Source organism: Oncorhynchus nerka, unplaced genomic scaffold, assembly GCF_034236695.1.
Source record: "Oncorhynchus nerka isolate Pitt River unplaced genomic scaffold, Oner_Uvic_2.0 unplaced_scaffold_1252, whole genome shotgun sequence".
NCBI classification, from domain to species: domain Eukaryota; kingdom Metazoa; phylum Chordata; class Actinopteri; order Salmoniformes; family Salmonidae; genus Oncorhynchus; species Oncorhynchus nerka.
The window spans coordinates 10,895-36,705 of NW_027040087.1; the positions used below are offsets into that span (position 1 = coordinate 10,895).

The 25,811-nt window shown below is 43.4% G+C and overlaps 1 protein-coding gene across 5 annotated transcripts; it reads left to right on the forward strand.

Annotated features, from left to right (window-relative positions):
- The first annotated feature begins 2,284 nt into the window (after positions 1 to 2,284).
- LOC115120626 (sialoadhesin-like) lies at positions 2,285 to 25,021 on the forward strand. 5 transcript variants are annotated; one of them, XM_065015843.1, is made up of 21 exons: positions 2,285 to 2,621; positions 4,039 to 4,305; positions 4,482 to 4,544; positions 8,224 to 8,301; positions 8,539 to 8,883; positions 9,053 to 9,271; positions 9,399 to 9,731; positions 9,843 to 10,064; positions 11,792 to 12,130; positions 12,455 to 12,670; positions 12,899 to 13,240; positions 13,347 to 13,571; positions 21,205 to 21,537; positions 21,648 to 21,863; positions 22,019 to 22,285; positions 22,571 to 22,834; positions 23,033 to 23,120; positions 23,309 to 23,348; positions 23,565 to 23,645; positions 23,869 to 23,949; positions 24,027 to 25,021. In XM_065015843.1, the coding sequence occupies exons 4-21, from the start codon at positions 8,247 to 8,249 to the stop codon at positions 24,048 to 24,050; spliced, it is 3,690 nt and encodes a 1,229-aa protein (XP_064871915.1). In that variant the 5' UTR covers positions 2,285 to 2,621; positions 4,039 to 4,305; positions 4,482 to 4,544; positions 8,224 to 8,246; the 3' UTR covers positions 24,051 to 25,021. The 5 variants fall into 5 exon arrangements, with proteins under 5 accessions (XP_064871915.1, XP_064871917.1, XP_064871916.1 ...); XM_065015845.1 differs by having other exon boundaries at positions 4,039 to 4,301; XM_065015844.1 differs by having other exon boundaries at positions 2,615 to 2,703.
- The last annotated feature ends 790 nt before the right edge of the window (positions 25,022 to 25,811 follow it).

Sequence of the window (25,811 nt, forward strand, 5' to 3'; positions counted from 1 at the left end):
CCAGTGCCCCTCAGCCCAGAGGCGCCAGTGCCCCTCAGCCCAGAGGCGCCAGTGCCCCTCAGCCCAGAGGCGCCAGTGCCCCTCAGCCCAGAGGCGCCAGTGCCCCTCAGCCCAGAGGCGCCAGTGCCCCTCAGCCCAGAGGCGCCAGTGCCCCTCAGCCCAGAGCTTCCGCCCCTCTGTCCCGAGCTTCCGCCCCTCTGTCCCGAGCTTCCGCCCCTCTGTCCCGAGCTTCCGCCCCTCTGTCCCGGCTTCTTCCCCCTGTCCCGAGCTTCCGCCCCTCTGTCCCGAGCTTCCGCCCCTCTGTCCCAGAGCTTCCGCCCCTCTGTCCCGAGCTTCCGCCCCTCTGTCCCGAGCTTCTGCCCCTCTGTCCCGAGCTGCCCCTCAGTCCAGTGGGTCCGCCGTGGTTAGGAGGCCACGGAGGCAGGCAATAGAAGCGGACTAAGACGATGGTGAAGTGGGGTCCGCGTCCGCGCCAGAGCCGCCACCTCGGACAGACTCCCGCAGAGCCTCCCCTATAGGTTGAGGTTTTGCGGCGAAGTCCGCACCCGTACTGTCACGTTCTGACCTTTATTTCCTTTGTTTTTGTCATTATTTATTATGGTCAGACCGTGAGTTGGGGTGGGCAGTCTATGTTTGTTTTTATATGATTTGGGTATTTCTATATTTCGGCCTGTTCTCAATCAGAGGCAGGTGTCATTAGTTGTCTCTGATTGAGAATCATACTTAGGTAGCCTGGGTTTCACTGTGTGTTTGTGGTTGATTGTTCCTGTCTCTGTGTTTGCACCAGATAGGACTGTTTGATTTTCGCACATTTATTGTTTTGTTAGTTATTTCATGTATAGTTCCTTTATTAAAGAACATATCATACATAATGTAGACCTACATAGAGAATTTGAGTGTTAATTATGCTTTGCATGTTAATCTGTGTAATATATTTGGATGGTGTTTTATTTATTTAGGGTTAATATTTTACATGCATTTTTAAGTGCGGAAAAACAGCATGGGCAGCGCCATTAAGGGCTGTCTCCATTTTAAAGTAGTTAATTTACTCTTCTTCGTCTTCGGTGAGTTTAATGACGTGGTTTCAAGTATAAGACTTGTGCAAGCATTTTGAGGCCTCTGAGAGCAATATATTGTTCGGGAGACTTATTGTAAAGAGTGAAAGTAGGAGTAAAGGATTGACTGGATACTTCATAAGAGCTTTAGGAGGAGTATTAACATGAGACACAGTGAAGGTGGATTGTGTTTAGGAGTAGTATTAACATGAGACACAGTGATGGTGGGTTGTGTTTAGGAGTAGTAACATGAGACACAGTGATGGTGGGTTGTGTAGTAGTATTAACATGAGACACAGTGATGGTGGGTTGTGTTAAGGAGTAGTATTAACATGAGACACAGTGATGGTGGGTTGTGTTTAGGAGTAGTATTAACATGAGACACAGTGATGGCGGGTTGTGTTAAGGAGTAGTATTAACATGAGACACAGTGATGGTGGGTTGTGTTTAGGAGTAGTATTAACATGAGACACAGTGATGGTGGGTTGTGTGTAGGAGTAGTATTAACATGAGACAGTGATGGTGGGTTGTGGTTTTGTTGGTTTAGATGTACTTCAGATGTCACTTCCCTGTTCTACTTTCCTGTCTGTCCTCTGACAGGCCTCCTGAATCATATCAGAAATCTATATATACACATTAGACTATCGAGAATATGTTCTTCTGTGGCTCAGTTGGTAGAACATGGCACCTGCAACGTTATGGGTTTGGTTCCCTGGACCTGTACATTGCTTTTGATAAGTAAATGGCATTATTTTTGGACAGCAGACTACAATAGACCACACAGTCAGTACAGCAGGCTGTGGTGATGTTCAATCATGCCTCTCCTAGATACAGATTCTACCAGTACTGTACAACAGAGGAGGCTGGTATACAGGAGGATGGGTTCATTATAATGGCTGGAATGACAGGAACATCATTCAATTAATTCCTATTACTTCCCAAATGAAAGAGGACATCATGAGGACTGGGGGCTGCAGTAATGTAGCAATGCCAGTAGGTGGAGCTCTAGTCTAGAACACTGAACCTTCAGTGCCACTTTGATGCAGCTAATTAGGAGTTATGGTCATGGGTGTTTAAATTGAATGGGTTCTAATTGAATAACATCATGGAACTTTGACCTGTATATACAGAACTCAGAAGGGCAAGGTAGGTCATTAAAATGTTAATGTTATAAATAGTTTAGTCAACACATTTGTTTAAATGGTTCTGTATGTCGTATAAAGACCACAGTGAAAATTGACACATTTTAAATAAAATAAATATATGCCCAGACTTGTCTTTTACACCATTGCTGTTCTATTACAGTAACAGCCCTTTTCTGGCGTGTTGGTCTGGTTGTCATGTTAATGTCTTTAATAAACAGGAAGGACAGTTCTGCATCCACTACTTGTGTTCTGACTGCTTTTATAAGGTTTCAACACTTACTTCTTGTTTTCACTCACTACCAGACAGTTGACTCACTGTACAAGACCTCTCCTCTTCATTTCACTCTGGAACTACTCTTGACAATATCTTGAAATATAGTTTTTGGTTATTTGTTTTTAGTCATAAGTCAAATACATGAGGGTAATGTATCAAGTGTGTGTGAGAGAGAGAGAGTGTCCTGTTGCCACGAGAAAAGGGCAACCAGTGAAGAACAAATACCATTGTAAATACAACCTATATTTATGCTTATTTAGTTTATCTTGTGTGCTTTAACCATTTGTACATTGTTAAAACACTGTATATATATATAATATGACATTTGCAGGGTCTTTATTGTTTTGAAACTTATGTATGTGTAATGTTTACTGTTAATTTGTATTGTTTATTTCACGTTATATATTCACTTTATATATTATCAACCTCACTTGCTTTGGCAATGTTAACACATGTTTCCCATGCCAGTAAAGCCCTTGAATTGAATTGAGTGAGAGAGAGAGAAAGAGAGTGAGAGAGTGAAAGTCACTGGCTGTTTAGCCTCACAGCTTGGGGACAGGTGCTGTCATTGAACCTGGTGGTCAGTCTTTAGTCACTGGCTGTTTAGCCTCACAGCTTGAGGATAGGTGCTGTCATTGAACCTGGTGGTCATTCTTTAGTCACTGGCTGTTTAGCCTCACAGCTTGAGGATAGGTGCTGTCATTGAACCTGGTGGTCATTCTTTAGTCACTGGCTGTTTAGCCTCACAGCTTGAGGATAGGTGCTGTCATTGAACCTGGTGGTCATTCTTTAGTCACTGGCTGTTTACCCTCACAGCTTGAGGATAGGTGCTGTCATTGAACCTGGCGGTCAGTCTTTAGTCACTGGCTGTTTAGCCTCACAGCTTGAGGATAGGTGCTGTCATTGAACCTGGTGGTTGGTCTTTAGTCACTGGCTGTTTAGCCTCACAGCTTGAGGATAGGTGCTGTCATTGAACCTGGTGGTTGGTCTTTAGTCACTGGCTGTTTAGCCTCACAGCTTGAGGATAGGTGCTGTCATTGAACCTGGTGGTCAGTCTTTAGTCACTGGCTGTTTAGCCTCACAGCTTGAGGATAGGTGCTGTCATTGAACCTGGTGGTCATTCTTTAGGCTGCTGTACAGTTTGATGGACCGTAGAGGATTGATACATTTCAATGTATCAGGTGGAGTTAATCACCAGCTATAGAGTGAGTTGTTGTTTATGTTTCTAAGACTGCAGGGTGGGAGATGCAACAATGTCCTTGAGAACAGCAGGAAGTGTGTTGGGGGTCTTTGTCTGGTCTGTAGCAGGTCTGGTCTCATTCATAATGTTTTAGTAATGTTATCTTAATGTTATTCTGTGTGTTCAGTGACATCGTCTGTTAGGGGCTTCTTCTTTTCTGGAATAGTTGTCTTTTACACCTCACTGAGTAACACTTAGGTCCTTTCTGTGGTTTCCATTCACACTCAGCAAGTAGAGTACGGCAACAAAGTATGGACAAATGCTGTTAGTGTGAGGAAATGGGTCTGTAATGTGTAATCACTATCATGTGTGATTGTGTTTCAGTGTTACTGGATCAGGACGGAGGAAGTGTACACCACTCAGAGTATCTGTGTCTTGAAGGGGTCAACAGTGGAGCTGTCCTGCTCTTACACATATCCCAGTGGCTATACAATCACAACCTTCTGGTTCACAAAAAATGATGCTGAGGGGAATCATGTGACTGAGTGATGCACCAGACTACACACGTCATGTGAAGTACTGTAGCAACAAGAAGAATGGCCACATCCTGACAATCAGAGATCTGAGAGAGTGTGACTCAGCTATGTGCAAGTACAGTGATATAGTTTTTTAGTCACTTTATTTGGATAGTCTGGATAGATGCTCTACAGATGGTCATTCTATCAACACACTACCTGTTGATAAGTTACTGCTTTTATTTTTTACTGTGTCACAATAGTCTCTTTCTACTATTTTCCCTGTACCTTGACACAGCTCTCTCTCCACAGAGTGTCCATCCTGACCCTAACTGGGACACACACGCCACTGAAAATGAGGATCAGACACTGGCAGTAAGTATGTTATAAAATATTCATTAATGTGTTTATTTTGTATATAATATTTGTGTTTGTTTGTGGGTGAGAGTGAGACCGAGAGGGATGAACACAGAACGTAGAAGTGAGAGAGAATACTATAGAGCAGTGTGTAAAGTGCTCATACTGTGTTTACTTTGTCGCTGTCTCTCTCTCTGAGTGTGAAAATCTCCCACAGTGACACGTTCACATCTCTTCAGAGAGACGCTCAGCACTCCGTGTATCAGACCATCCAGGGAAGAGAACCACCACAGAACCTGGAGGGAAGAGAACCACCACAGAACCTGGAGGAAGAATCATCACAGAACCACCACAGAACCTGGACTGATAGAACCACCACAGAACCTGGACTGATAGAACCACCACAGAACCTGGACTGATAGAACCACCACAGAACCTGGAGGGAAGAGAACCACCACAGAACCTGGACTAAAGAGTATCACCACAGAACCTGGACTGAGAGAACCACCACAGAACCTGCACTTAAGAGAACCATCACAGAACCTGGAGGAAGAGAACCACCCCAGAACCTGCACTAAAGAGAATCATCACAGAACCTGGAGGGAAGAGAACCACCCCAGAACATGCACTAAAGAGAACCATCACAGAACCTGGATTAAAGAGCTATGGCACCAAACCAAAGCTAGTCCTTACACTCTTGCTAATATATTGTTATAATATCTTGAAGGTTCAACCAAGTTACAAAATGACACATTGGTTTCCCTTCCCTTTTAGCAGTCTATGAACATGGTGTGACATCAGTCCCTGCTTTGGTTTATTTTCTCCTGACACTGTTTCCACTTGCTAACGTTTTAGCATTTGTGGCACAAATCCCATTAGTTGAGGTCACTTCCAGATGATTTGAACATGATGAGAGAATGTTAATATGTGAAATATTAATATCAGTCCTGTGACTTGAATGGGATTTTTGTAAATGTGGGAGTGTTCGACATTGCAGCCGACTTTATAGGCAAGTCGAGATCTACAAATCACCTTGCATGATGAATAACTACTCAATATTATTTATAGATCATTCAGTCCGTCACAATGTACCCATGATACATCAGTTTTGATGCTCTCGAACACTGTCTGTGTGACTGCTGAAGGAAGCCCTCTCTGCATAAGCTTCTTGGTCCCTGACATAGAGTTGGATAGAAGGTACATCTTGACATCTTTGTCATGATGATTTCTGTGACAGAATGAGCAGCACCATTGAGGGCTATTTCCATATTCAAGTTGTTAATATCTTCAACTTCCATAAGTTTAATAACAGTCGATATACCAACTGAAATGGTGTATTTAATGGCTTAGCCGTGCTAAAACAGGCTTTGAAGCAAGTACGCCCTCTACTCAACTCTATTGTCCCTGACTGCTTCAATGTTGTGTCAACCACAGACTTCAAACCTGACACTCAGTGTCTATTTACATAGACTTCCAGTAAGTGAACTTACAACACATCTCCCCTTCACTCTGTAAGTCTGCTTGACTATATCTTAAAATATGTATATTTTATTATTTGTTTGTTTCCATGAACTTCTGTATCCTGTTATCTGCATGGTGATGCTGTTGTAATGTATGTTTTGTTTTTCTGTTATGTACAGTATACTCTGTAGATGTATTTCTGCGTAGTAATCTGATACAGTATTGTATATGGGGTTACACATGTAATATTTTTGTATGGTATTTTAAGGACTCTCAAAGCAAGAGATTGTTGTGGAGACTTGTTTGAAAATGACCTAAAGTAAGACTGAGAGTAACAGTGATTAGGTGGATGCTTCGTAATAGCTTTAGGAGCAATATTAACATGAGACACAGTGATGGTGTGTTGTGTTTAGGAGTAGTATTAACATGAGACACAGTGATGGTGGGTTGTGTAGGAGTAGTATTAACATGAGACACAGTGATGGTGGGTTGTGTTTAGGAGAAGTATTAACATGAGACACAGTGATGGTGGGTTGTGTTTAGGAGTAGTATTAACTTGAGACACAGTGATGGTGGGTTGTGTTTAGGAGTAGTATTAACATGAGACACAGTGATGGTGGGTTGTGTTTAGGAGTAGTATTAACATGAGACACAGTGATGGTGGGTTGTGTTTAGGAGTAGTATTAACATGAGACACAGTGATGGTGGGTTGTGTTTAGGAGTAGTATAAAGTATTTTGTTGGTTTAAATGCACACACTCAGTATCACTTCCCTCTTCTCCTTTCCTGTCTGTCCCCTGACAGACATCCCGAGTCATATCAGAAATCTGTATATACACATTAGACTTTAGAGAACATGTTCCTCTGTAGCTCAGTTGGTAGAATATGGCACCTGCAACGTTATGGGTTTGGTTCCCAGGACCACCCATAGGTGCTCTAGTCTAGAACACTGAACCTTCAGTACCACTTTGATGCAGCTGATGAGGAGTGATGGTCATGGGTGTTTCAATTGAATTGGTTCTAATTGAATAACATCATGGAACTTTGACCTGTATATACAGAACTCAGAAGGGCAAGGTAGGTCATTAAAATGTTAACGTTATAAATAGTACAGTCAACACATTGTTTAAATGGTTCCGTATGTAGTATAAAAGACCACAGTGAAAATTGACACATTTTTTAAATAAAATTAATATATGCCCAGACTTGTCTTTTACACAATTTCTGTTCTATTACAGTAACAGCCCTTTTCTGGCGTGTTGGTCTGGTTGTCATGGATGTTAATGTCTTTACTAAACAGGAAGGACAGTTCTGTATCAGCTACTTGTGTTCTGACTGCTTTTATAATGTGTTAACACTTACTTCTTGTTTTCACTCACTACCAGACAGTTGACTCACTGTACAAGACCTCTCCTCTTCACTTCACTCTGGAACTACTCTTGACAATATCTTGAAATATAGTTTTTGGTTATTTGTTGTTAGTCATAAGTCAAATACTTGAGGGTAATGTATCATTTGTGTGCGTATGTGTGTGTGTGTGTGTGTGTGTGTGTGTGTGTGTGTGTGTGTGTGTGTGTGTGTGTGTGTGTGTGAGAGAGAGTGAAAGTCACTGGCTGTTTAGCCTCACAGCTTGAGGATAGGTGCTGTCATTGAACCTGGTGGTCATTCTTTAGTCATTGGCTGTTTAGCCTCACAGCTTGAGGATTGGTGCTGTCATTGAACCTGGTGGTCAGTCTTTAGTCACTGGCTGTTTAGCCTCACAGCTTGAGGATAGGTGCTGTCATTGAACCTGGTGGTCATTCTTTAGTCACTGGCTGTTTAGCCTCACAGCTTGGGGATAGGTGCTGTCATTCAACCTGGTGGTCAGTCTTTAGGCTGCTATACAGCTTGACGGACCGTAGAGGATTGAACATTTATCCTCCTATATTTGGGGATATGAGAATAAAACAGCTTCAGAACAATCAATGTATAAACATGTGTTTACAGTTCAATAAGTGATTGTTGTTGTTGTTGTTTATAATGATGATGATGACTACTGTATATATTAGGAATTTATTTTTTGCATCATGTCAGTTTAAGTAGACAGACGTAGACAGACATGCAACACAACACAACACAATATGAGCCTGGTTCATTTTTAGTGATGAGGCCCTGTACCCCATTTACAGTTTCTACTTCACTGTATCAGGTGGAGTTAATCACCAGCTATAGAGTGAGTTGTTGTTTATGTTTCTAAGACTGCAGGGTGGGAGATGCAACAATGGCCTTGAGAACAGCAGGAAGTGTGTTGGTGGTCTTTCTCTGGTCTGTAGCAGGTATGGTCTCATTCATAACTTATATGTTTGTCAATCTACAGACATTTGTATTACATTTGCTTGTGTTCTGTTAGGCATCTCCACTTCACTTTAAATAGTTATGTTTCACACCTCACTGAGTGATGATTATCTGTGGTTTCCAATATGGCAACAAAGTGTGGACAAACCCTAAACAAAGTGTGAGCCAAATACCTTGTTCTAATTCTGATATCATTGTGATGTCTCACTGTGTTTCAGTGGTACTGGGTCAGGATGGCTGGAGTGTTACATACACCACTCAGAGTATCTGTACCTTGAAGGGGTCATCAGTGGATCTGTTCTGCTCTTACACATATCCCAGAGGTACAGTCACAACAACCTTCTGGTTCACTAAAATGGAGGCTGGTATAGAACCTAAAGATCTAGGTCAGGACCCAGAGTATGCAGGTCGTCTGGAGTATCATGGGGATAAGAAGAAAGACTGCACCCTGAAAATCACAGACCTGAGAGAGAGAGACTCAGCTTCGTACAAGTTCAGATTACTAACAGATCAGGAAGGAGGGAAATATTCTGGAAGTCCTGGAGTCACTTTGTCTGTCACAGGTACAGTTACATTCAATATAGTTAAACTGTTGAATTCCATTTAGTTCAGGATAAATGTGTTGGTTTGTGTTTGTGTTTATGTCTGTATAACATAGGATTTCTTCCATCTTTGTATTAGAGTGATAAGTCAGTGATAAAGGGATTTACAGTGATATTGTTTTTTTTCCAGGTCTTCAGGTGAAGGTGACTGGTGGACATCAGGATAAGACACTGACCTGTAGCACCACCTGTACTCTGACTGACAACTCCACCTACATCTGGTACAAGAACGGACAACATCTAGATGAGAGCACCTCCCCCCAGTACAAATACTCAGTCTCCAGTAACTATGATGCCAGTTATTCCTGTGCTGTAAAAGGCCATGAGGATCTCCACTCTCCTGCAGTGTGTGAGTGTTAATTTAATACATTATACTGTGTGTTGGTTTCACTATGAGAACTTGAGAACTTTGAGCATTTCTAGAAAGAACTGAGAACACAATTCAATTGACCTCTTGTTATGTCACTGTGTTTCAGGTGTTCAGGGTCAGAGCTGCAACAGAGTGACTTACACCAAGAGGAGAATCTGTGTCTTGAAGGGGTCAACAGTGGACATATCCTGTACTTATGTTGGTTATTATTACACCACATCAACATTATGGTTTAGAAGTGATAAGTCGACCCCTGAAGACCTAACCACAGACCCAGGGTATGCAGGTCGTGTGGAGTACACTGGGACATACAGAGGTCCCTCCTCCCTGAGAATCACAGATCTGAGAGAGGAGGACTCAGCTGAGTATCGCTTCACTTTTAAAACAGACAACTTTGAATGGGGTCATAGTTTCCCAGGAACAACTCTGACTGTCACAGGTAATACTACACTGTATGATACAACTGTAAATCATATTGAATTACAGGAGAAAATATATTAACCATCCTGTTGACACAGAGGTGTATGTGGTTTTATACATATTGTTTCAGGTCTGCAGGTGAAGGTGACTCCTGCTGCAGAGGGACAGAAGACACTGACCTGTAGCACCACCTGTACTCTGACTGACAACCCCACCTACATCTGGTACAAGAACGGACAACATCTAGATGAGAGCACCTCCCCCCAGTACAAAGACTCAGTCTCCAGTAACTATGGAGACAGTTACTCCTGTGCTGTAAAAGGCCATGAGGATCTCCACTCTCCTGCAGTTTGTGAGTGTTTATTTATTAATAAGGGACAGATTGAAATTTACTGTGGGACGGGACAGGACTGGTCTTCAAAGTTTAAAATATTTTCACATGACCCTCCCCTTTTACTGTAAAATAAATGGAACACACTCCCCATCATAGAATTAACTCAAAATAATGTTTACGACCACAAATAAGAATAACTGTAGCGACCTGCATTTATAAACATGAATTCCGACTGATCGATGCTACGCAGGGCTACGGGCCAGAAGCTTGAGGGTTCCCGACCACCACAGACATGCTCACCCTGCCTGTTCTATTACACTGCGATCATATACAAAATATATGCAACACATTTTCCACCAACAGGTTTCTGTGCCAATGCAGCACATAACCAATAAACAAAGCATACTGACTTCAGGCACTTCAATGTCATGGTTTGTGTTTTCAACACCACAATAAATAGACAATGTAAATCTGGACAAACAGAGAACACATCCCTCCCTACCTTGTAGTCTTACCCAGTATTGAAGGCTTGACAAACAGAGAACACATCCCTCCCTACCTTGTAGTCTTACCCCGTATTGAAGGCTTGACAAACAGAGAACACATCCCTCCCTACCTTGTAGTCTTACCCAGTATTGAAGGCTTGACAAACAGAGAACACATCCCTCCCTACCTTGTAGTCTTACCCAGTATTGAAGGCTTGACAAACAGAGAACACATCCCTCCCTACCTTGTAGTCTTACCCCGTATTGAAGGCTTGACAAACAGAGAACACATCCCTCCCTACCTTGTAGTCTTACCCAGTATTGAAGGCTGGACAAACAGAGAATACATCCCTCACTACCTCGTAGTCTTACCCAGTATTGAAGGCTGGACAAACAGAGAACACATCCCTCCCTACCTTGTAGTCTTACCCAGTATTGAAGGCTGGACAAACAGAGAACACATCCCTCCCTACCTTGTAGTCTTACACAGTATTGAAGGCCTGACAATCTCTGAATGTCATTCAACTGGTTGGTGTTTTGTAACAAATGTCTCTTTCCGTTCATCAAATGGCTGCTGCTCAGTTTGGATTGATTGACTGATTGATTTTATTTGTCTGTTAAAAGAATACATAAACAATATTATTTTAAGTGAACAGGATTGTTGTTTTAAAGGATTGCAGAACAAAGTTGGGGACTTATATCCATTGTGGTCCCTATGTTTTACATAAATACATATACAATTATGCTGAACAAAAATATAAACGCAATGTGCAACAATTTCAACCATATTACTGAGTTACAGTTCATATAAGGTAATCAGTCAGTTGAAATACTGTATATTCATTAGGTCCTAATCTATGGATTTCACATGACTGGGCAGGGTCACAACCATGGGTGGGCTTGGAAGGGCATAGGCCCACCCACTGGGGAACCAGACCCAGCCAATCAGACTGAGGTTTTCCCAACAAAAGGGCTTTATGACAGACAGAATTACTCCTCAGTTTCATCATCTGTCTGGGTGGCTGTTCTCAGTTGATCCCACAGGTGAAGAAGCCGGATGTGGAAATCCTGGGATGAATGTTAAAAAACACACAATCCTCCCCTAATCAAAAACTAAATAGATCCCTAATACATCACTGTAAAACTGTATACAATGTATATCTGTGTTGGTTTCATTTTGTAATATGAGAACTGTTAGCATTTCTAGAAAGAACTGAGAATACAATCTATTTGACCTCTTGTTATGTCACTGTGTTTCAGGTGTTCAGGGTCAGAGATGCAACAGAGTGACTTACACCAAGAGGAGAATCTGTGTCTTGAAGGGGTCAACAGTGGAAATATCCTGTACTTATGTTGGTTATTATTACACCACATCATCATTCTGGTTTAGAAGTGATAAGTCGACCCCTGAAGACCTAACCACAGACCCAGGGTATGTAGGTCGTGTGAAGTACCCTGACAAAGAGATATATAAAGATCCCTGCATCCTGAGAATCTCAGATCTGAGAGAGGAGGACTCAGCTGAGTATCGCTTCACTTTTAAAACAAACAACTTTGACTGGGGTCATAGTTTCCCAGGAACAACTCTGTCTGTCACAGGTAATTTTACATTTACATTTAAGTCATTTAGCAGACGCTCTTATCCAGAGCGACTTACAAATTGGTGCATTCACCTTATGACCTCCAGTGGAACAGTAGTGCATCTAAATCTTTTCAGGGGGAGGGGGGGTGAGAGGGATTACTTTATCCTATCCTAGGTATTCCTTAAAGAGGTGGGGTTTCAGGTGTCTCCGGAAGGTGGTGATTGACTCCGCTGTCCTGGCGTCGTATGATACAACTGTAAATCATAATGAATTACAGGATAAATATATGAACCATCCTGTTAACACAGAGGTGTATGTGGTTTTATACATATTGTTTCAGGTCTGCAGGTGAAGGTGACTCCTGCTGCAGAGGGACAGAAGACACTGACCTGTATCATCACCTGTACTCTGACTGACAACCCCACATACATCTGGTACAAGAACGGACAACGTCTAGATGAGCCCACCTCCCGGCAATACTCTGTCAAAAGTTATTATTCAGACAGTTACTCCTGTGCTGTAAAAGGCCATGAGGATCTCCACTCTCCTGCAGTGTGTGAGTATGAATGAAACTAGTATTTTATGTAGTATCATTTAGAACCAATCAGAGGTGTATGACTTTCTCTATCAGTATTCTTAACTATATACATTGGAATGATAAACAGTTTTATAGATGTATGTCAATATACATATTGTTTATTATTCAAAATGAACCTGTCCAATACATCTATAACATTGAGTCTCATTATGGTTTCAGGAATTGATTAGTTACATTTTGTTTCAGGTGTTGCGGGTGAGAGCTGTATGAATGTGACTTACACCCATCAGAGTATCTGTGCTTTGAAAGGGTCAACAGTGGACATATCCTGCTTTTACACACATCCCAGGTGGCATAACGTCACAGAAGTGTCCTGGTTCAACAAATGGGAGTCTGGTGTCACTAAAGACCTGAGCCTGAACCCAGAGTATGCAGATCGTGTGGAATACCATCGACAAACAGAAAAGGACTCCACCCTGAGAATCACAGACCTGAGAGAAAGTGACTCAACTGAGTGCAAGTTCAGATTTACAACTGATGAGGCAAGATGGGGGTACAGCTTCCCTGGAACAACTCTGACTGTCACAGGTAACACTGCATAACACATTATAAAGGTTTGAAGAGTCATGATGTTAATAATGAACTCAAACCAATTCTGAACCATTGACTCTTTTTTTGCTCTCCTTTAATTCAGGTTTTCAGGTGGAGGTGATTCCTAAATGGAGTTCAGAGTATAAGACACTGACCTGTAGCACCACCTGTACTCTGACTGACAACCCCATCTATATCTGGTACAAGAACGGACAACATCTAGATGAGAGCACCTCCCCCCAGTACAAAGATCCAGTCTCCAGTAACTATGAAGACAGTTACTCCTGTGCTGTAAAAGGCCATGAGGATCTCCACTCTCCTGCAGTTTGTGAGTGTTTATTTATTAATAAGGGACAGATTGAAATTTACTGGGGGACGGGACAGGACTGGTCTTCAAAGTTTAAAATATTTTCACATGACCCTCCCCTTGTACTGTAAAATAAATGGAACGCCCTCCCCCTCGTAGAATTAACTCAAAATAATGTTTACGACCACAAATAAGAATAACTGTAGCGACCTGCATTTATAAACGTGAATTCCGACTGATTGATGCCACGCAGGGCTACGGGCCAGAAGTTTGAGGAATCCCGACCACCACAGACAAGCTCACCCTGCCTGTTCTATTACACTGCGATTACATTTACATTTACATTTAAGTCATTTAGCAGACGATCTTATCCAGAGCGACTTACAAATTGGTGCATTCACCTTATGACATCCAGTGGTACAGTAGTGCATCTAAATCTTTTAAGGGGGGGGTGAGAGGGATTACTTTATCCTATCCTAGGTATTCCTTAAAGAGGTGGGGTTTCAGGTGTCTCCGGAAGGTGGTGATTGACTCCGCTGTCCTGGCGTCGTGAGGGAGTTTGTTCCACCATTGGGGGGCCAGAGCAGCGAACAGTTTTGACTGGGCTGAGCGGGAACTGTACTTCCTCAGTGGTAGGGAGGCGAGCAGGCCAGAGGTGGATGAACGCAGTGCCCTTGTTTGGGTGTAGGGCCTGATCAGAGCCTGAGGTACTGAGGTGCCGTTCCCCTCACAGCTCCGCAGGCAAGCACCATGGTCTTGTAGCGGATGCGAGCTTCAACTGGAAGCCAGTGGAGAGAGCGGAGGAGCGGGGTGACGTGAGAGAACTTGGGAAGGTTGAACACCAGACGGGCTTCTGATGAGTTGTAGGGTTTAATGGCACAGGCAGGAGCCCAGCCAACAGCGAGTTGCAGTAATCCAGACGGGAGATGACAAGTGCCTGGATTAGGACCTGCGCCGCTTTCCAGGGCATTACTCTGCGGATGTTGTAGAGCATGAACCTACAGGAACGGGCCACCGCCTTGATGTTAGTTGAGAACGACAGGGTGTTGTCCAGGATCACGCCAAGGTTCTTAGCGCTCTGGGAGGAGGACACAATGGAGTTGTCAACCGTGATGGCGAGATCATGGAACGGGCAGTCCTTCCCCGGGAGGAAGAGCAGCTCCATCTTGCCGAGGTTCAGCTTGAGGTGGTGATCCGTCATCCACACTGATATGTCTGCCAGACATGCAGAGACGCCACCTGGTCATCAGAAGGGGGAAAGGAGAAGATTAATTGTGGTCTGCATAGCAATGATAGAGAGACCATGTGAGGTTATGACAGAGCCAAGTGACTTGGTGAGTTGAGAATAGGAGAGGGCCTAGAACAGAGTCCTGGGGACACCAGTGGTGAGAGCACGTGGTGTGGAGAGATTCTCGCCACGCCACCTGGTAGGAGCACCTGTCAGGTAGGACGTAATCCCAGCGTGGGCCGCGCCGGAGATGCAACTCGGAGAGGGTGGAGAGGAGGATCTGATGGTTCACAGATCGAAGGCAGCCGATAGGTCTAGAAGGATGAGAGCAGAGGAGAGAGAGTTAGCTTTAGCAGTGCGGAGCTCCGTGATACAGAGAAGAGCAGTCTCAGTTGAATGACTAGTCTTGAAACCTGACTGATTTGGATCAAGAAGGTCATTCTGAGAGATAGCGGGAGAGCTGGCCAAGGACGGCACGTTCAAGGGTTTTGGAGAGAAAAGAAAGAAGGGATACTGGTCTGTAGTTGTTGACATCGGAGGGATCGAGTGTAGGTTTTTTCAGAAGGGGTGCAACTCTCGCTCTCTTGAAGACGGAAGGGACGTAGCCAGCGGTCAGGGATGAGTTGATGAGCGAGGTGAGGTAAGGGAGAAGGTCTCCGGAAATGGTCTGGAGAAGAGAGGAGGGGATAGGGTCAAGCGGGCAGGTTGTTGGGCGGCCGGCCGTCACAAGACGCGAGATTTCATCTGGAGAGAGAGGGGAGAAAGAGGTCAGAGCACAGGGTAGGGCAGTGTGAGCAGAACCAGCGGTGTCGTTTGACTTAGCAAACGAGGATCGGATGTCGTCGACCTTCTTTTCAAAATGGTTGACGAAGTCATCTGCAGAGAGGGAGGAGGGGGAGGGGGAGGAGGATTCAGGAGGGAGGAGAAGGTGGCAAAGAGCTCCTAGGGTTAGAGGCAGATGCTTGGAATTTAGAGTGGTAGAAAGTGGCTTTAGCAGCAGAGAGAGAAGAGGAAAATGTAGAGAGGAGGGAGTGAAAGGATGCCAGGTCCGCAGGGAGGCGAAGTTTTCCCCTCCATTTCCGCTCGGCTGCCCGGGAGCCCTGTTCTGTGAGCTCGCAATGAGTCGTCCCGAGCCACAGAGCGGGAGGGGAGGACCGAGCGGCCTGGAGGATAGGGGACATAGAGAGTCAAAGGATGCAGAAAGGGGAGGAGAGGAGGGTTGAGGAGGCAGAATCAGGAGATAGGTTGGAGAAGGTTTGAGCAGAGGGAAGAGATGATAGGATGGAAGAGGAGAGAGAAGCGGGGGAGAGAGAGCGAAGGTTGGGACGGCGCGATACCATCCGAGTAGGGGCAGTGTGGGAAGTGTTGGATGAGAGCGAGAGGGAAAAGGATACAAGGTAGTGGTCGGAGACTTGGAGGGGAGTTGCAATGAGGTTAGTGGAAGAACAGCATCTAGTAAAGATGAGGTCGAGCGTATTTCCTGCCTTGTGAGTAGGGGGGAAGGTGAGAGGGTGAGGTCAAAAGAGGAGAGGAGTGGAAAGAAGGAGGCAGAGAGGAATGAGTCAAAGGTAGACGTGGGGAGGTTAAAGTCGCCCAGAACTGTGAGAGGTGAGCCGTCCTCAGGAAAGGAGCTTATCAAGGCATCAAGCTCATTGATGAACTCTCCGAGGGAACCTGGAGGGCGATAAATGATAAGGATGTTAAGCTTGAAAGGGCTGGTAACTGTGACAGCATGGAATTCAAAGGAGGCGATAGACAGATGGGTAAGGGGAGAAAGAGAGAATGACCACTTGGGAGAGATGAGGATCCGGTGCCACCACCCCGCTGACCAGAAGCTCTCGGGGTGTGCGAGAACACGTGGGCAGACGAAGAGAGAGCAGTAGGAGTAGCAGTGTTGTCTGTGGTGATCCATGTTTCCGTCAGTGCCAAGAAGTCGAGGGATTGGAGGGAGGCATAGGCTGAGATGAACTCTGCCTTGTTGGCCGCAGATCGGCAGTTCCAGAGGCTACCGGAGACCTGGAACTCCACGTGGGTCGTGCGCGCTGGGACCACCAGATTAGGGTGGCCGCGGCCACGCGGTGTGGAGCGTTTGTATGGTCTGTGCAGAGAGGAGAGAACAGGGATAGACAGACACATAGTTGACAGGCTACACAAAAGGCTACGCTAATGCAAAGGAGATTGGAATGACAAGTGGACTACACGTCTCGAGTGTTCAGAAAGTTAAGCTTACGAAGCAAGAATCTTATTGACTAAAATGATTAAAATGATACAGTACTGCTGAAGTAGGCTAGCTGGCAGAGGCTGCATTGTTGACTATGTAGGCTAGCTGGCAGTGGCTGCGTTGTTGACACTACACTAATCAAGTCGTTCCGTTGAGTGTAATAGTTTCTACTGTGCTGCTATTCGGGGCTAGCTGGCTAGCTAGCAGTGTTGATTACGTTACGCGTTGCGTTAAAAGAACGACAATAGCTGGCTAGCTAACCTAGGAAATCGCTCTAGACTACACAATTATCTTTGATACAAAGACGGCTATGTAGCTAGCTATGTAGCTAGCTACGATCAAACAAATCAAGCCGTTGTACTGTCATGAAATGAAATGAAAAATGTGATACTACCTGTGGAGCGGCGAAATGCGACCGGGTTGTTGAGTGCGGAAGTTCTGTTCGGTAGACGTTGGCTAGCTGTTGGCTAGCTAGCAGTGTCTCCTACGTTAAGGACGACAAATAGCTGGCTAGCTAACCTCGGTAATTTAAGATAATCACTCTAAAACTACACACTCTAAACTACACAATTATCTTGGATACGAAGACAGCAAAGACAACTATGTAGCTAGCTAACACTACACTAATCAAGTCGTTCAGTTGAGTGTAATAGTTGTGCTGCTAATCGGTAGACGGTGGATGTTAGCTAGCTGGCTAGCTGCAGGGCAGATAGCAGTGTAGACTGCGTTAGGACGACGAAATACGATAATTACGCAATTATCTATGATACAAAGACGGCTATGTAGCTAGCTAAGAAGAAATTGCTAAGATTAGACAAATCAAACCGTTGTACTATAATGAAATGTAATACTACCTGCGAGTGCGGATGCGACCGCTCGCTCCAACCCGGAAGTTGGAATCATATACAAAATATATGCAACACATTTTCCACCAAGAGGTTTCTGTTCCAATGCAGCACACAACCAATAAACAAAGGATACTGACTTCAGGCACTTCAATGTCATGGTTTGTGTTTTCAACGCCACAATAAATAGACAATGTAAATCTGGACAAACAGAGAATACATCCCGCCCTACCTTGTAGTCTTACCCAGTATTGAAGGCTTGACAAACAGAGAACACATCCCTCCCTCCCTTGTAGTCTTACCCAGAATTGAAGGCTGGACAAACAGAGAATACATCCCTCCCTTACCTTGTAGTCTTACCCAGTATTGAAGGCTTGACAAACAGAGAATACATCCCTCCCTACCTTGTAGTCTTACCCAGTATTGAAGGCCTGACAAACAGAGAATACATCCCTCCCTACCTTGTAGTCTTACCCAGTATTGAAGGCTGGACAAACAGAGAATACATCCCTCCCTACCTTGTAGTCTTACCCAGTATTGATGGCCTGACAAACAGAGAATACATCCCTCCCTACCTTGTAGTCTTACCCAGTATTGAAGGCCTGACAAACAGAGAATACATCCCTCCCTACCTTGTAGTCTTACCCAGTATTGAAGGCTGGACAAACAGAGAATACATCCCTCCCTACCTTGTAGTCTTACCCAGTATTGAAGGCCTGACAAACAGAGACTATATCCCTCCCTACCTTGTAGTCTTACCCAGTATTGAAGGCTGGACAAACAGAGAATACATCCCTCCCTACCTTGTAGTCTTACCCAGTATTGAAGGCTGGACAAACAGAGAACACATCCCTTCCTACCTTGTAGTCTTACCCAGTATTGAAGGCTTGACAAACAGAGAATACATCCCTCCCTACCTTGTAGTCTTACCCAGTATTGAAGGCCTGATAAACAGAGAATACATCCCTCCCTACCTTGTAGTCTTACCCAGTATTGAAGGCCTGACAAACAGAGAATACATCCCTCCCTACCTTGTAGTCTTACCCAGTATTGAAGGCCTGACAAACAGAGAATACATCCCTCCCTACCTTGTAGTCTTACCCAGTATTGAAGGCTGGACAAACAGAGAACACATCCCTTCCTACCTTGTAGTCTTACCCAGTATTGAAGGCTTGACAAACAGAGAATACATCCCTCCCTACCTTGTAGTCTTACCCAGTATTGAAGGCCTGACAAACAGAGAATACATCCCTCACTACCTTGTAGTCTTACCCAGTATTGAATGCTGGACAAACAGAGAACACATCCCTCCCTACCTTGTAGTCTTACCCAGTATTGAAGGCTGAACAAACAGAGAATACATCCCTCCCTACCTTGTAGTCTTACCCAGTATTGAAGGCCTGACAAACAGAGAATACATCCCTCCCTACCTTGTAGTCTTACCCAGTATTGAAGGCTGGACAAACAGAGAATACTTCCCTCCCTACCTTGTAGTCTTACCCAGTATTGAAGGCTTGACAAACAGAGAACACATCCCTCCCTCCCTTGTAGTCTTACCCAGAATTGAAGGCTGGACAAACAGAGAATACATCCCTCCCTACCTTGTAGTCTTACCCAGTATTGAAGGCTGGACAAACAGAGAATACATCCCTCCCTACCTTGTAGTCTTACCCAGTATTGAAGGCTGGACAAACAGAGAATACATCCCTCCCTACCTTGTAGTCTTACCCAGTATTGAAGGCTTGACAAACAGAGAACACATCCCTCCCTCCCTTGTAGTCTTACCCAGAATTGAAGGCTGGACAAACAGAGAATACATCCCTCCCTACCTTGTAGTCTTACCCAGTATTGAAGGCTGGACAAACAGAGAATACATCCCTCCCTACCTTGTAGTCTTACCCAGTATTGAAGGCTTGACAAACAGAGAACACATCCCTCCCTCCCTTGTAGTCTTACCCAGAATTGAAGGCTGGACAAACAGAGAATACATCCCTCCCTACCTTGTAGTCTTACCCAGTATTGAAGGCTGGACAAACAGAGAATACATCCCTCCCTACCTTGTAGTCTTACCCAGTATTGAAGGCTGGACAAACAGAGAATACATCCCTCCCTACCTTGTAGTCTTACCCAGTATTGAAGGCTGGACAAACAGAGAATACATCCCTCCCTACCTTGTAGTCCTACCCAGTATTGAAGGCTGAACAAACAGAGAATACATCCCTCCCTACCTTGTAGTCTTACCCAGTATTGAAGGCTGGACAAACAGTGAACACATCCCTCCCTACCTTGTAGTCCTACCCAGTATTGAAGGCTGAACAAACAGAGAATACATCCCTCCCTACCTTGTAGTCTTACCCAGTATTGAAGGCCTGACAAACAGAGAATACATCCCTCACTACCTCGTAGTCTTACCCAGTATTGAAGGCTTGACAAACAGAGAACACATCCCTCCCTACCTTGTAGTCTTACCCAGTATTGAAGGCTGGACAAACAGAGAACACATCCCTCCCTACCTTGTAGTCTTACCCAGTATTGAAGGCTTGACAAACAGAGAATACATCCCTCCCTACCTTGTAGTCTTACCCAGTATTGAAGGCCTGACAATCTCTGAATGTCATTCAACTGGTTGGTGTTTTGTAACTAATGTCTCTTTCCGTTCATCAAATGGCTGCTGCTCAGTTTGGATTGATTGACTGATTGATTTTATTTGTCAGTTAAAGAAATACATATATAAACAATATTATTTTAAGTGAACAGGATTGTTGTTTTAAAGGATTGCACAATAAAGTTGGGGACTTACATCCATTGTGGTCCCTATGTTTTACATAAATACATATACAATTATGCTGAACAAAAATATAAACGCAATGTGCAACAATTTCAACCATATTACTGAGTTACAGTTCATATAAGGTAATCATTCAGTTGAAATACTGTATATTCATTAGGTCCTAATCTATGGATTTCACATGACTGGGCAGGGTCACAACCATGGGTGGGCTTGGGAGGGCATAGGCCCACCCACTGGGGAACCAGACCCATCCAATCAGACTGAGGTTTTCCCAACAAAAGGGCTTTATGACAGACAGCATTACTCCTCAGTTTCATCAGCTGTCTGGGTGGCTGTTCTCAGATGATCCCGCAGGTGAAGAAGCCGGATGTGGAAATCCTGGGATGAATGTTAAAAAACACACAATCCTCCCCTAAACAAAACTAAATAGATCCCTAATACATCACTGTAAAACTGTATACAATGTATATCTGTGTTGGTTTCATTTTATAATATGAGAACTGTTAGCATTTCTAGAAAGAACTGAGAATACAATCTAGTTGACCTCTTGTTATGTCACTGTGTTTCAGGTGTTCAGGGTCAGAGCTGCAACAGAGTGACTTACACCAAGAGGAGAATCTGTGTCTTGAAGGGGTCAACAGTGGAAATATCCTGTACTTATGTTGGTTATTATTCCACCACATCATCATTCTGGTTTAGAAGTGATAAGTCGACCCCTGAAGACCTAACCACAGACCCAGGGTATGCAGGTCGTGTGGAGTACACTGGAACATACGGAGTTCCCTTCACCCTGAGAATCACAGATCTGAGAGAGGAGGACTCAGCTGAGTATCGCTTCACTTTTAAAACAGACTACTTTGAATGGGGTCATAGTTTCCCAGGAATACGTCTGACTGTCACAGGTAATACTACACTGTATGATACAACTGTATATCATAATGAATTACAGGATAAATAAATTAACCATCCTGTTAACACAGAGGTGTTTGTGGTTTTATACATATTGTTTCAGGTCTGCAGGTGAAGGTGACTCCTGCTGCAGAGGGACAGAAGACACTGACCTGTATCACCACCTGTACTCTGACTGACAACCCCACCTACATCTGGTACAAGAACGGACAGAATGTACAAGGTGTCTCCTCCCCCATGTACTCCATCAGCAGTGAGAATGCAGACAGCTACTTCTGTACTGTAAAAGGACATGAGGATCTCAGCTCTCCTACAGTTTGTGAGTACAGTACAATAGTACAGTATTCTACTTAGCAAGTATCATGTATTCAGGTTAAAGAGACGTCTTACTTTATCAATCATTTTAGAACAAAAATATATTTTTTTACTAATTGCTAATATTACTTTGACAAAACATTTGTTATTTTACATCAGATAAACCAAAGAACACCTCAGTGTCAGTCAGTCCCTCTGGTGAAATAGTGGAGGGCAGTTCAGTGACTCTGACCTGCAGAAGTGATGCCAACCAACCTGTGCAGCGTTACACCTGGTACAAGAAGAATGGAGGTGGCTATCAGAGTATGACAGGACCACAGCATGTCTTCAATCAAATCCAGTCATCTGACACTGGAGAGTATGACTGTTTGTCCCAGAATGAGATGGGGACAGACTGGTCTAGGACCATCAACATGGATGTGAAGTGTGAGTAAAGTACAGCTCAGTGTTTGAATGAGAAGGTAGCAAAACAATTAGAACTAAATGAAGTAGTCCTGAAGTACAACATCTCCAAATGTGTATTTATTAATTTTGTTAACGTTTTGTGTAAGTTAGAGTTTTAGATAGTTCTCTGACTTAACAGATCATTTATTTTTGACATGACATATCATTTGTAAATATACTACTGTCATAAATATACTACTGTCATAAATATACTACTGTCATAAATATACTACTGTCCTATCCGTCGGACAAATTCTCATTTACCAGATGCTCCAAAGAACACCTCAGTGTCAGTCAGTCCCTCTGGTGAAATAGTGGAGGGCAGTTCAGTGACTCTGACCTGCAGCAGTGATGCCAACCCACCTGTGGACAAATACACCTGGTACTTTCAAAATAAGACTTTTCTAAATGGATGTAGACAGATGTACAACATCAGTAACATCAAGTCTAAGGACAGTGGACATTACCACTGTGAGGCCTGGAATAGAAGAGGATCTAGGAACTCTACAGCTTTGATGATCATTATACCAGGTGAAGTTTCATCTTATATATTTCAATACAAAATTACATTTTAATCTAATATTAATAATTACACTTATCATACTTTGTGTTATAATTATATATACATTGAGATTAGATCAGTTAACAAACGTTGTATTATTGTCCTGGACTATGTTTATTTACACTTTATAAAATGCCAGAACTCATATCATCCATATTTTATTTTAGGGAAACAGACCTCAGTTCTGACTGCAGCTGTAGGAATCACAGTGGTTCTGGTTCTCATCCTCTGTTTCTCTGGACTCATGTGGTTCAGGTGAGTGAAGAAGAGAAACTGATATTTGTATTATTCTTTCACCTTAGCACTCAGATTTGTTATAAACTTAATTAATTGATAAATGTTTTTATTGGCCCAATGCCCTTAACTGTTAAACTGTATTAGTAACATATCAACTTCCACTAGAGGTCAGTAGAGAGCAGAACTCACCATGTCCCTCATTACAGGAGATTCACAGGAGGAAGTGATGCCACAGCAGACACACAGGTGATTCTATGAGTTAGACCAGGACCCCCCGTGTAGTGCTAGGGCAAAAACAATAACAAAACGTGCACCCAGGGGGGGGTCCAGCTCTGAGTTTGGGAAACCCTGAGTTACAACTTCATTTTCATTAGTTTACTGTTTCACGACACTCTCTTCCTTTCTATTTTCATGGTTATCTCTCTCTCTCTCTCTCTCTCTCTCTCCCCTCTCTCTCCACAGAGTGTCCATCCTGACTGTAACAGTGACACGTACACAGCTCTGAACATGAGGACCATGTCCCCTGACTATGACACTCTGGCAGTAAGTCTCTTATAATTAATTTAGATTGTTTGTGTCTTATACAGTACTTGAATGTGTATAAAGAAAATGATGGAAAGACTAGTGTCTCAATGAACTCATTTGCATTTCCTCTCTCTCTCCTCTCTCTCCCCCTGTCTCCCTCTCTCCCCCTCCCCCTCTCTCTCCTCTCTCCCCCTCCCCCTGTCTCTCCCTCTCTCTCACCTCTCTCTCCCTCTGTCCGCAGAGTGCCCATCCTGACCCCAACAGTGACATGTACACACCTCTGAACATGAAGACCAGGTCACCAGATTATGACACCCTAGCAGTAAGTGGGTTTGTGTGTGTGTGTTTGTGTCCATATCATTTTTAGAGGGAGTGCTAATTCAGTATGTTTTCTTTCAGAATGTGAGGGGAATCACCCACTGAAGAGAAGCACCACAGAACCTGGACTGAAGAGAAGCACCACAGAACCTGGACTGAAGAGAAGCACCATGGAACCTGGACTGAAGAGAAGCACCACAGAACCTGGACTGAAGAGAAGCACCATAGAACCTGGACTGAAGAGAAGCACCACAGAACCTGGACTGAAGAGAAGCACCACAGAACCTGGACTGAAGAGAAGCACCATGGAACCTGGACTGAAGAGAAGCACCACAGAACCTGAACTGAAGAGAAGCACCACAGAACCTGGACTGAAGAGAAGCACCACAGAACCTGGACTGAAGAGAAGCACCACAGAACCTGGACTGAAGAGAAGCACCATGGAACCTGGACTGAAGAGAAGCACCACAGAACCTGAACTGAAGAGAAGCACCACAGAACCTGGACTGAAGAGCTAAGGTTCCAATCCAAAGGTAGGCCTCAAACCTCTATCTTGCTACCATATCTAGAAGGTTTTCCAGACCATGGTTTTCCAGACCAGACCATGGTTTTCCAGATCAGACCATGAACTTTTCAGTAAACGCTGGAATAGATTTGTTTTTTCTTAAAATGATAATGATGTATATTGATGATAAATGAGGTTATATTTTTCAATTTCTATATTTTTGATGATACATATATATATAGCCTACTTTTCTTGCATACCAATCTGTTTAATATCTATTGATTAAGATTATTTTCGTGATTTCTTTTCTATGGGATTTTGACAGATACAGATTTTAATAACGTCAATAGTCCTACTTTCCTCAGCAACTAAGTTGAATAATTTCGATAAAAGCTTTTTAATATTTTTTGCTCTTGGGCCAAGTTTCTTCTGATGTGTTTAATGATGATTTACTTTGTATTGCTGTCAGGCATTATTCTGTGTTTTATATTTAATATTATGTAATACTATATTGTTCAGTGTGATATTGCTTGTTCTTTTTAGAAAATAAATGTAATCAATACATACCGTTTCTACAGTGTGGTTCAGTGTCGTACGTTTCTATTGCTGTCAGACATTATTGCACATTTTATATTCATCATTATTTTATATTAGGTAATACCATATTTTTCATAATCATGATATCACTTATTTGATCATCAAAATTGTTATTATTGCCTGTTTTAGATTATTGCCTATTTTTAAGTTCAAAACCTAATTTGACACTAAATGTAATAAGACAGCAATTTGCTACTTTTCTACAGTAATAACGTATTGAAATATATTCCATATTTAAAAAATGAAATACTATCAAAACCAACCACAGCTGTTAGACCAACCACAGCTGATTCCATTGTAGCTGAACACCTGCCCAGGTGTTAGTCTTTCAATTTCATTACCATCTATACAAAAGGGGACATCTTAGGAATAATTATGTAATGTCAACATGGACCGAGCCAGAGATAGAGAAGTGGCTGACAGAGGAAGAAGAGTGGCTGGGCGAGGGAGAGAAGTACATATGTGTGGTGGAAGAAGACTGAGAGGAAGACCAAGAGCTGTAGTCTCAGATGAGATTAGGGCTACCGTAATTGATCATGTAATAAATCATAGTCTATCAATGAGAGAGGCTGATCTGCGAGTGCAAATCTGCAACACTCAACCGTGGCATCTATTGTGTGAAATTTCTGGCAAAACAACAGGTAAGATGTGCATTCTGCAAGGGCATCTGACTGAACTGAACATTACAGAAGTCAATTGAGCAAAGCCTCCAAACCCAATTGTGTCTAATTGTTGTGGTATTTCTGCTTAGGAGCCAACGGTTA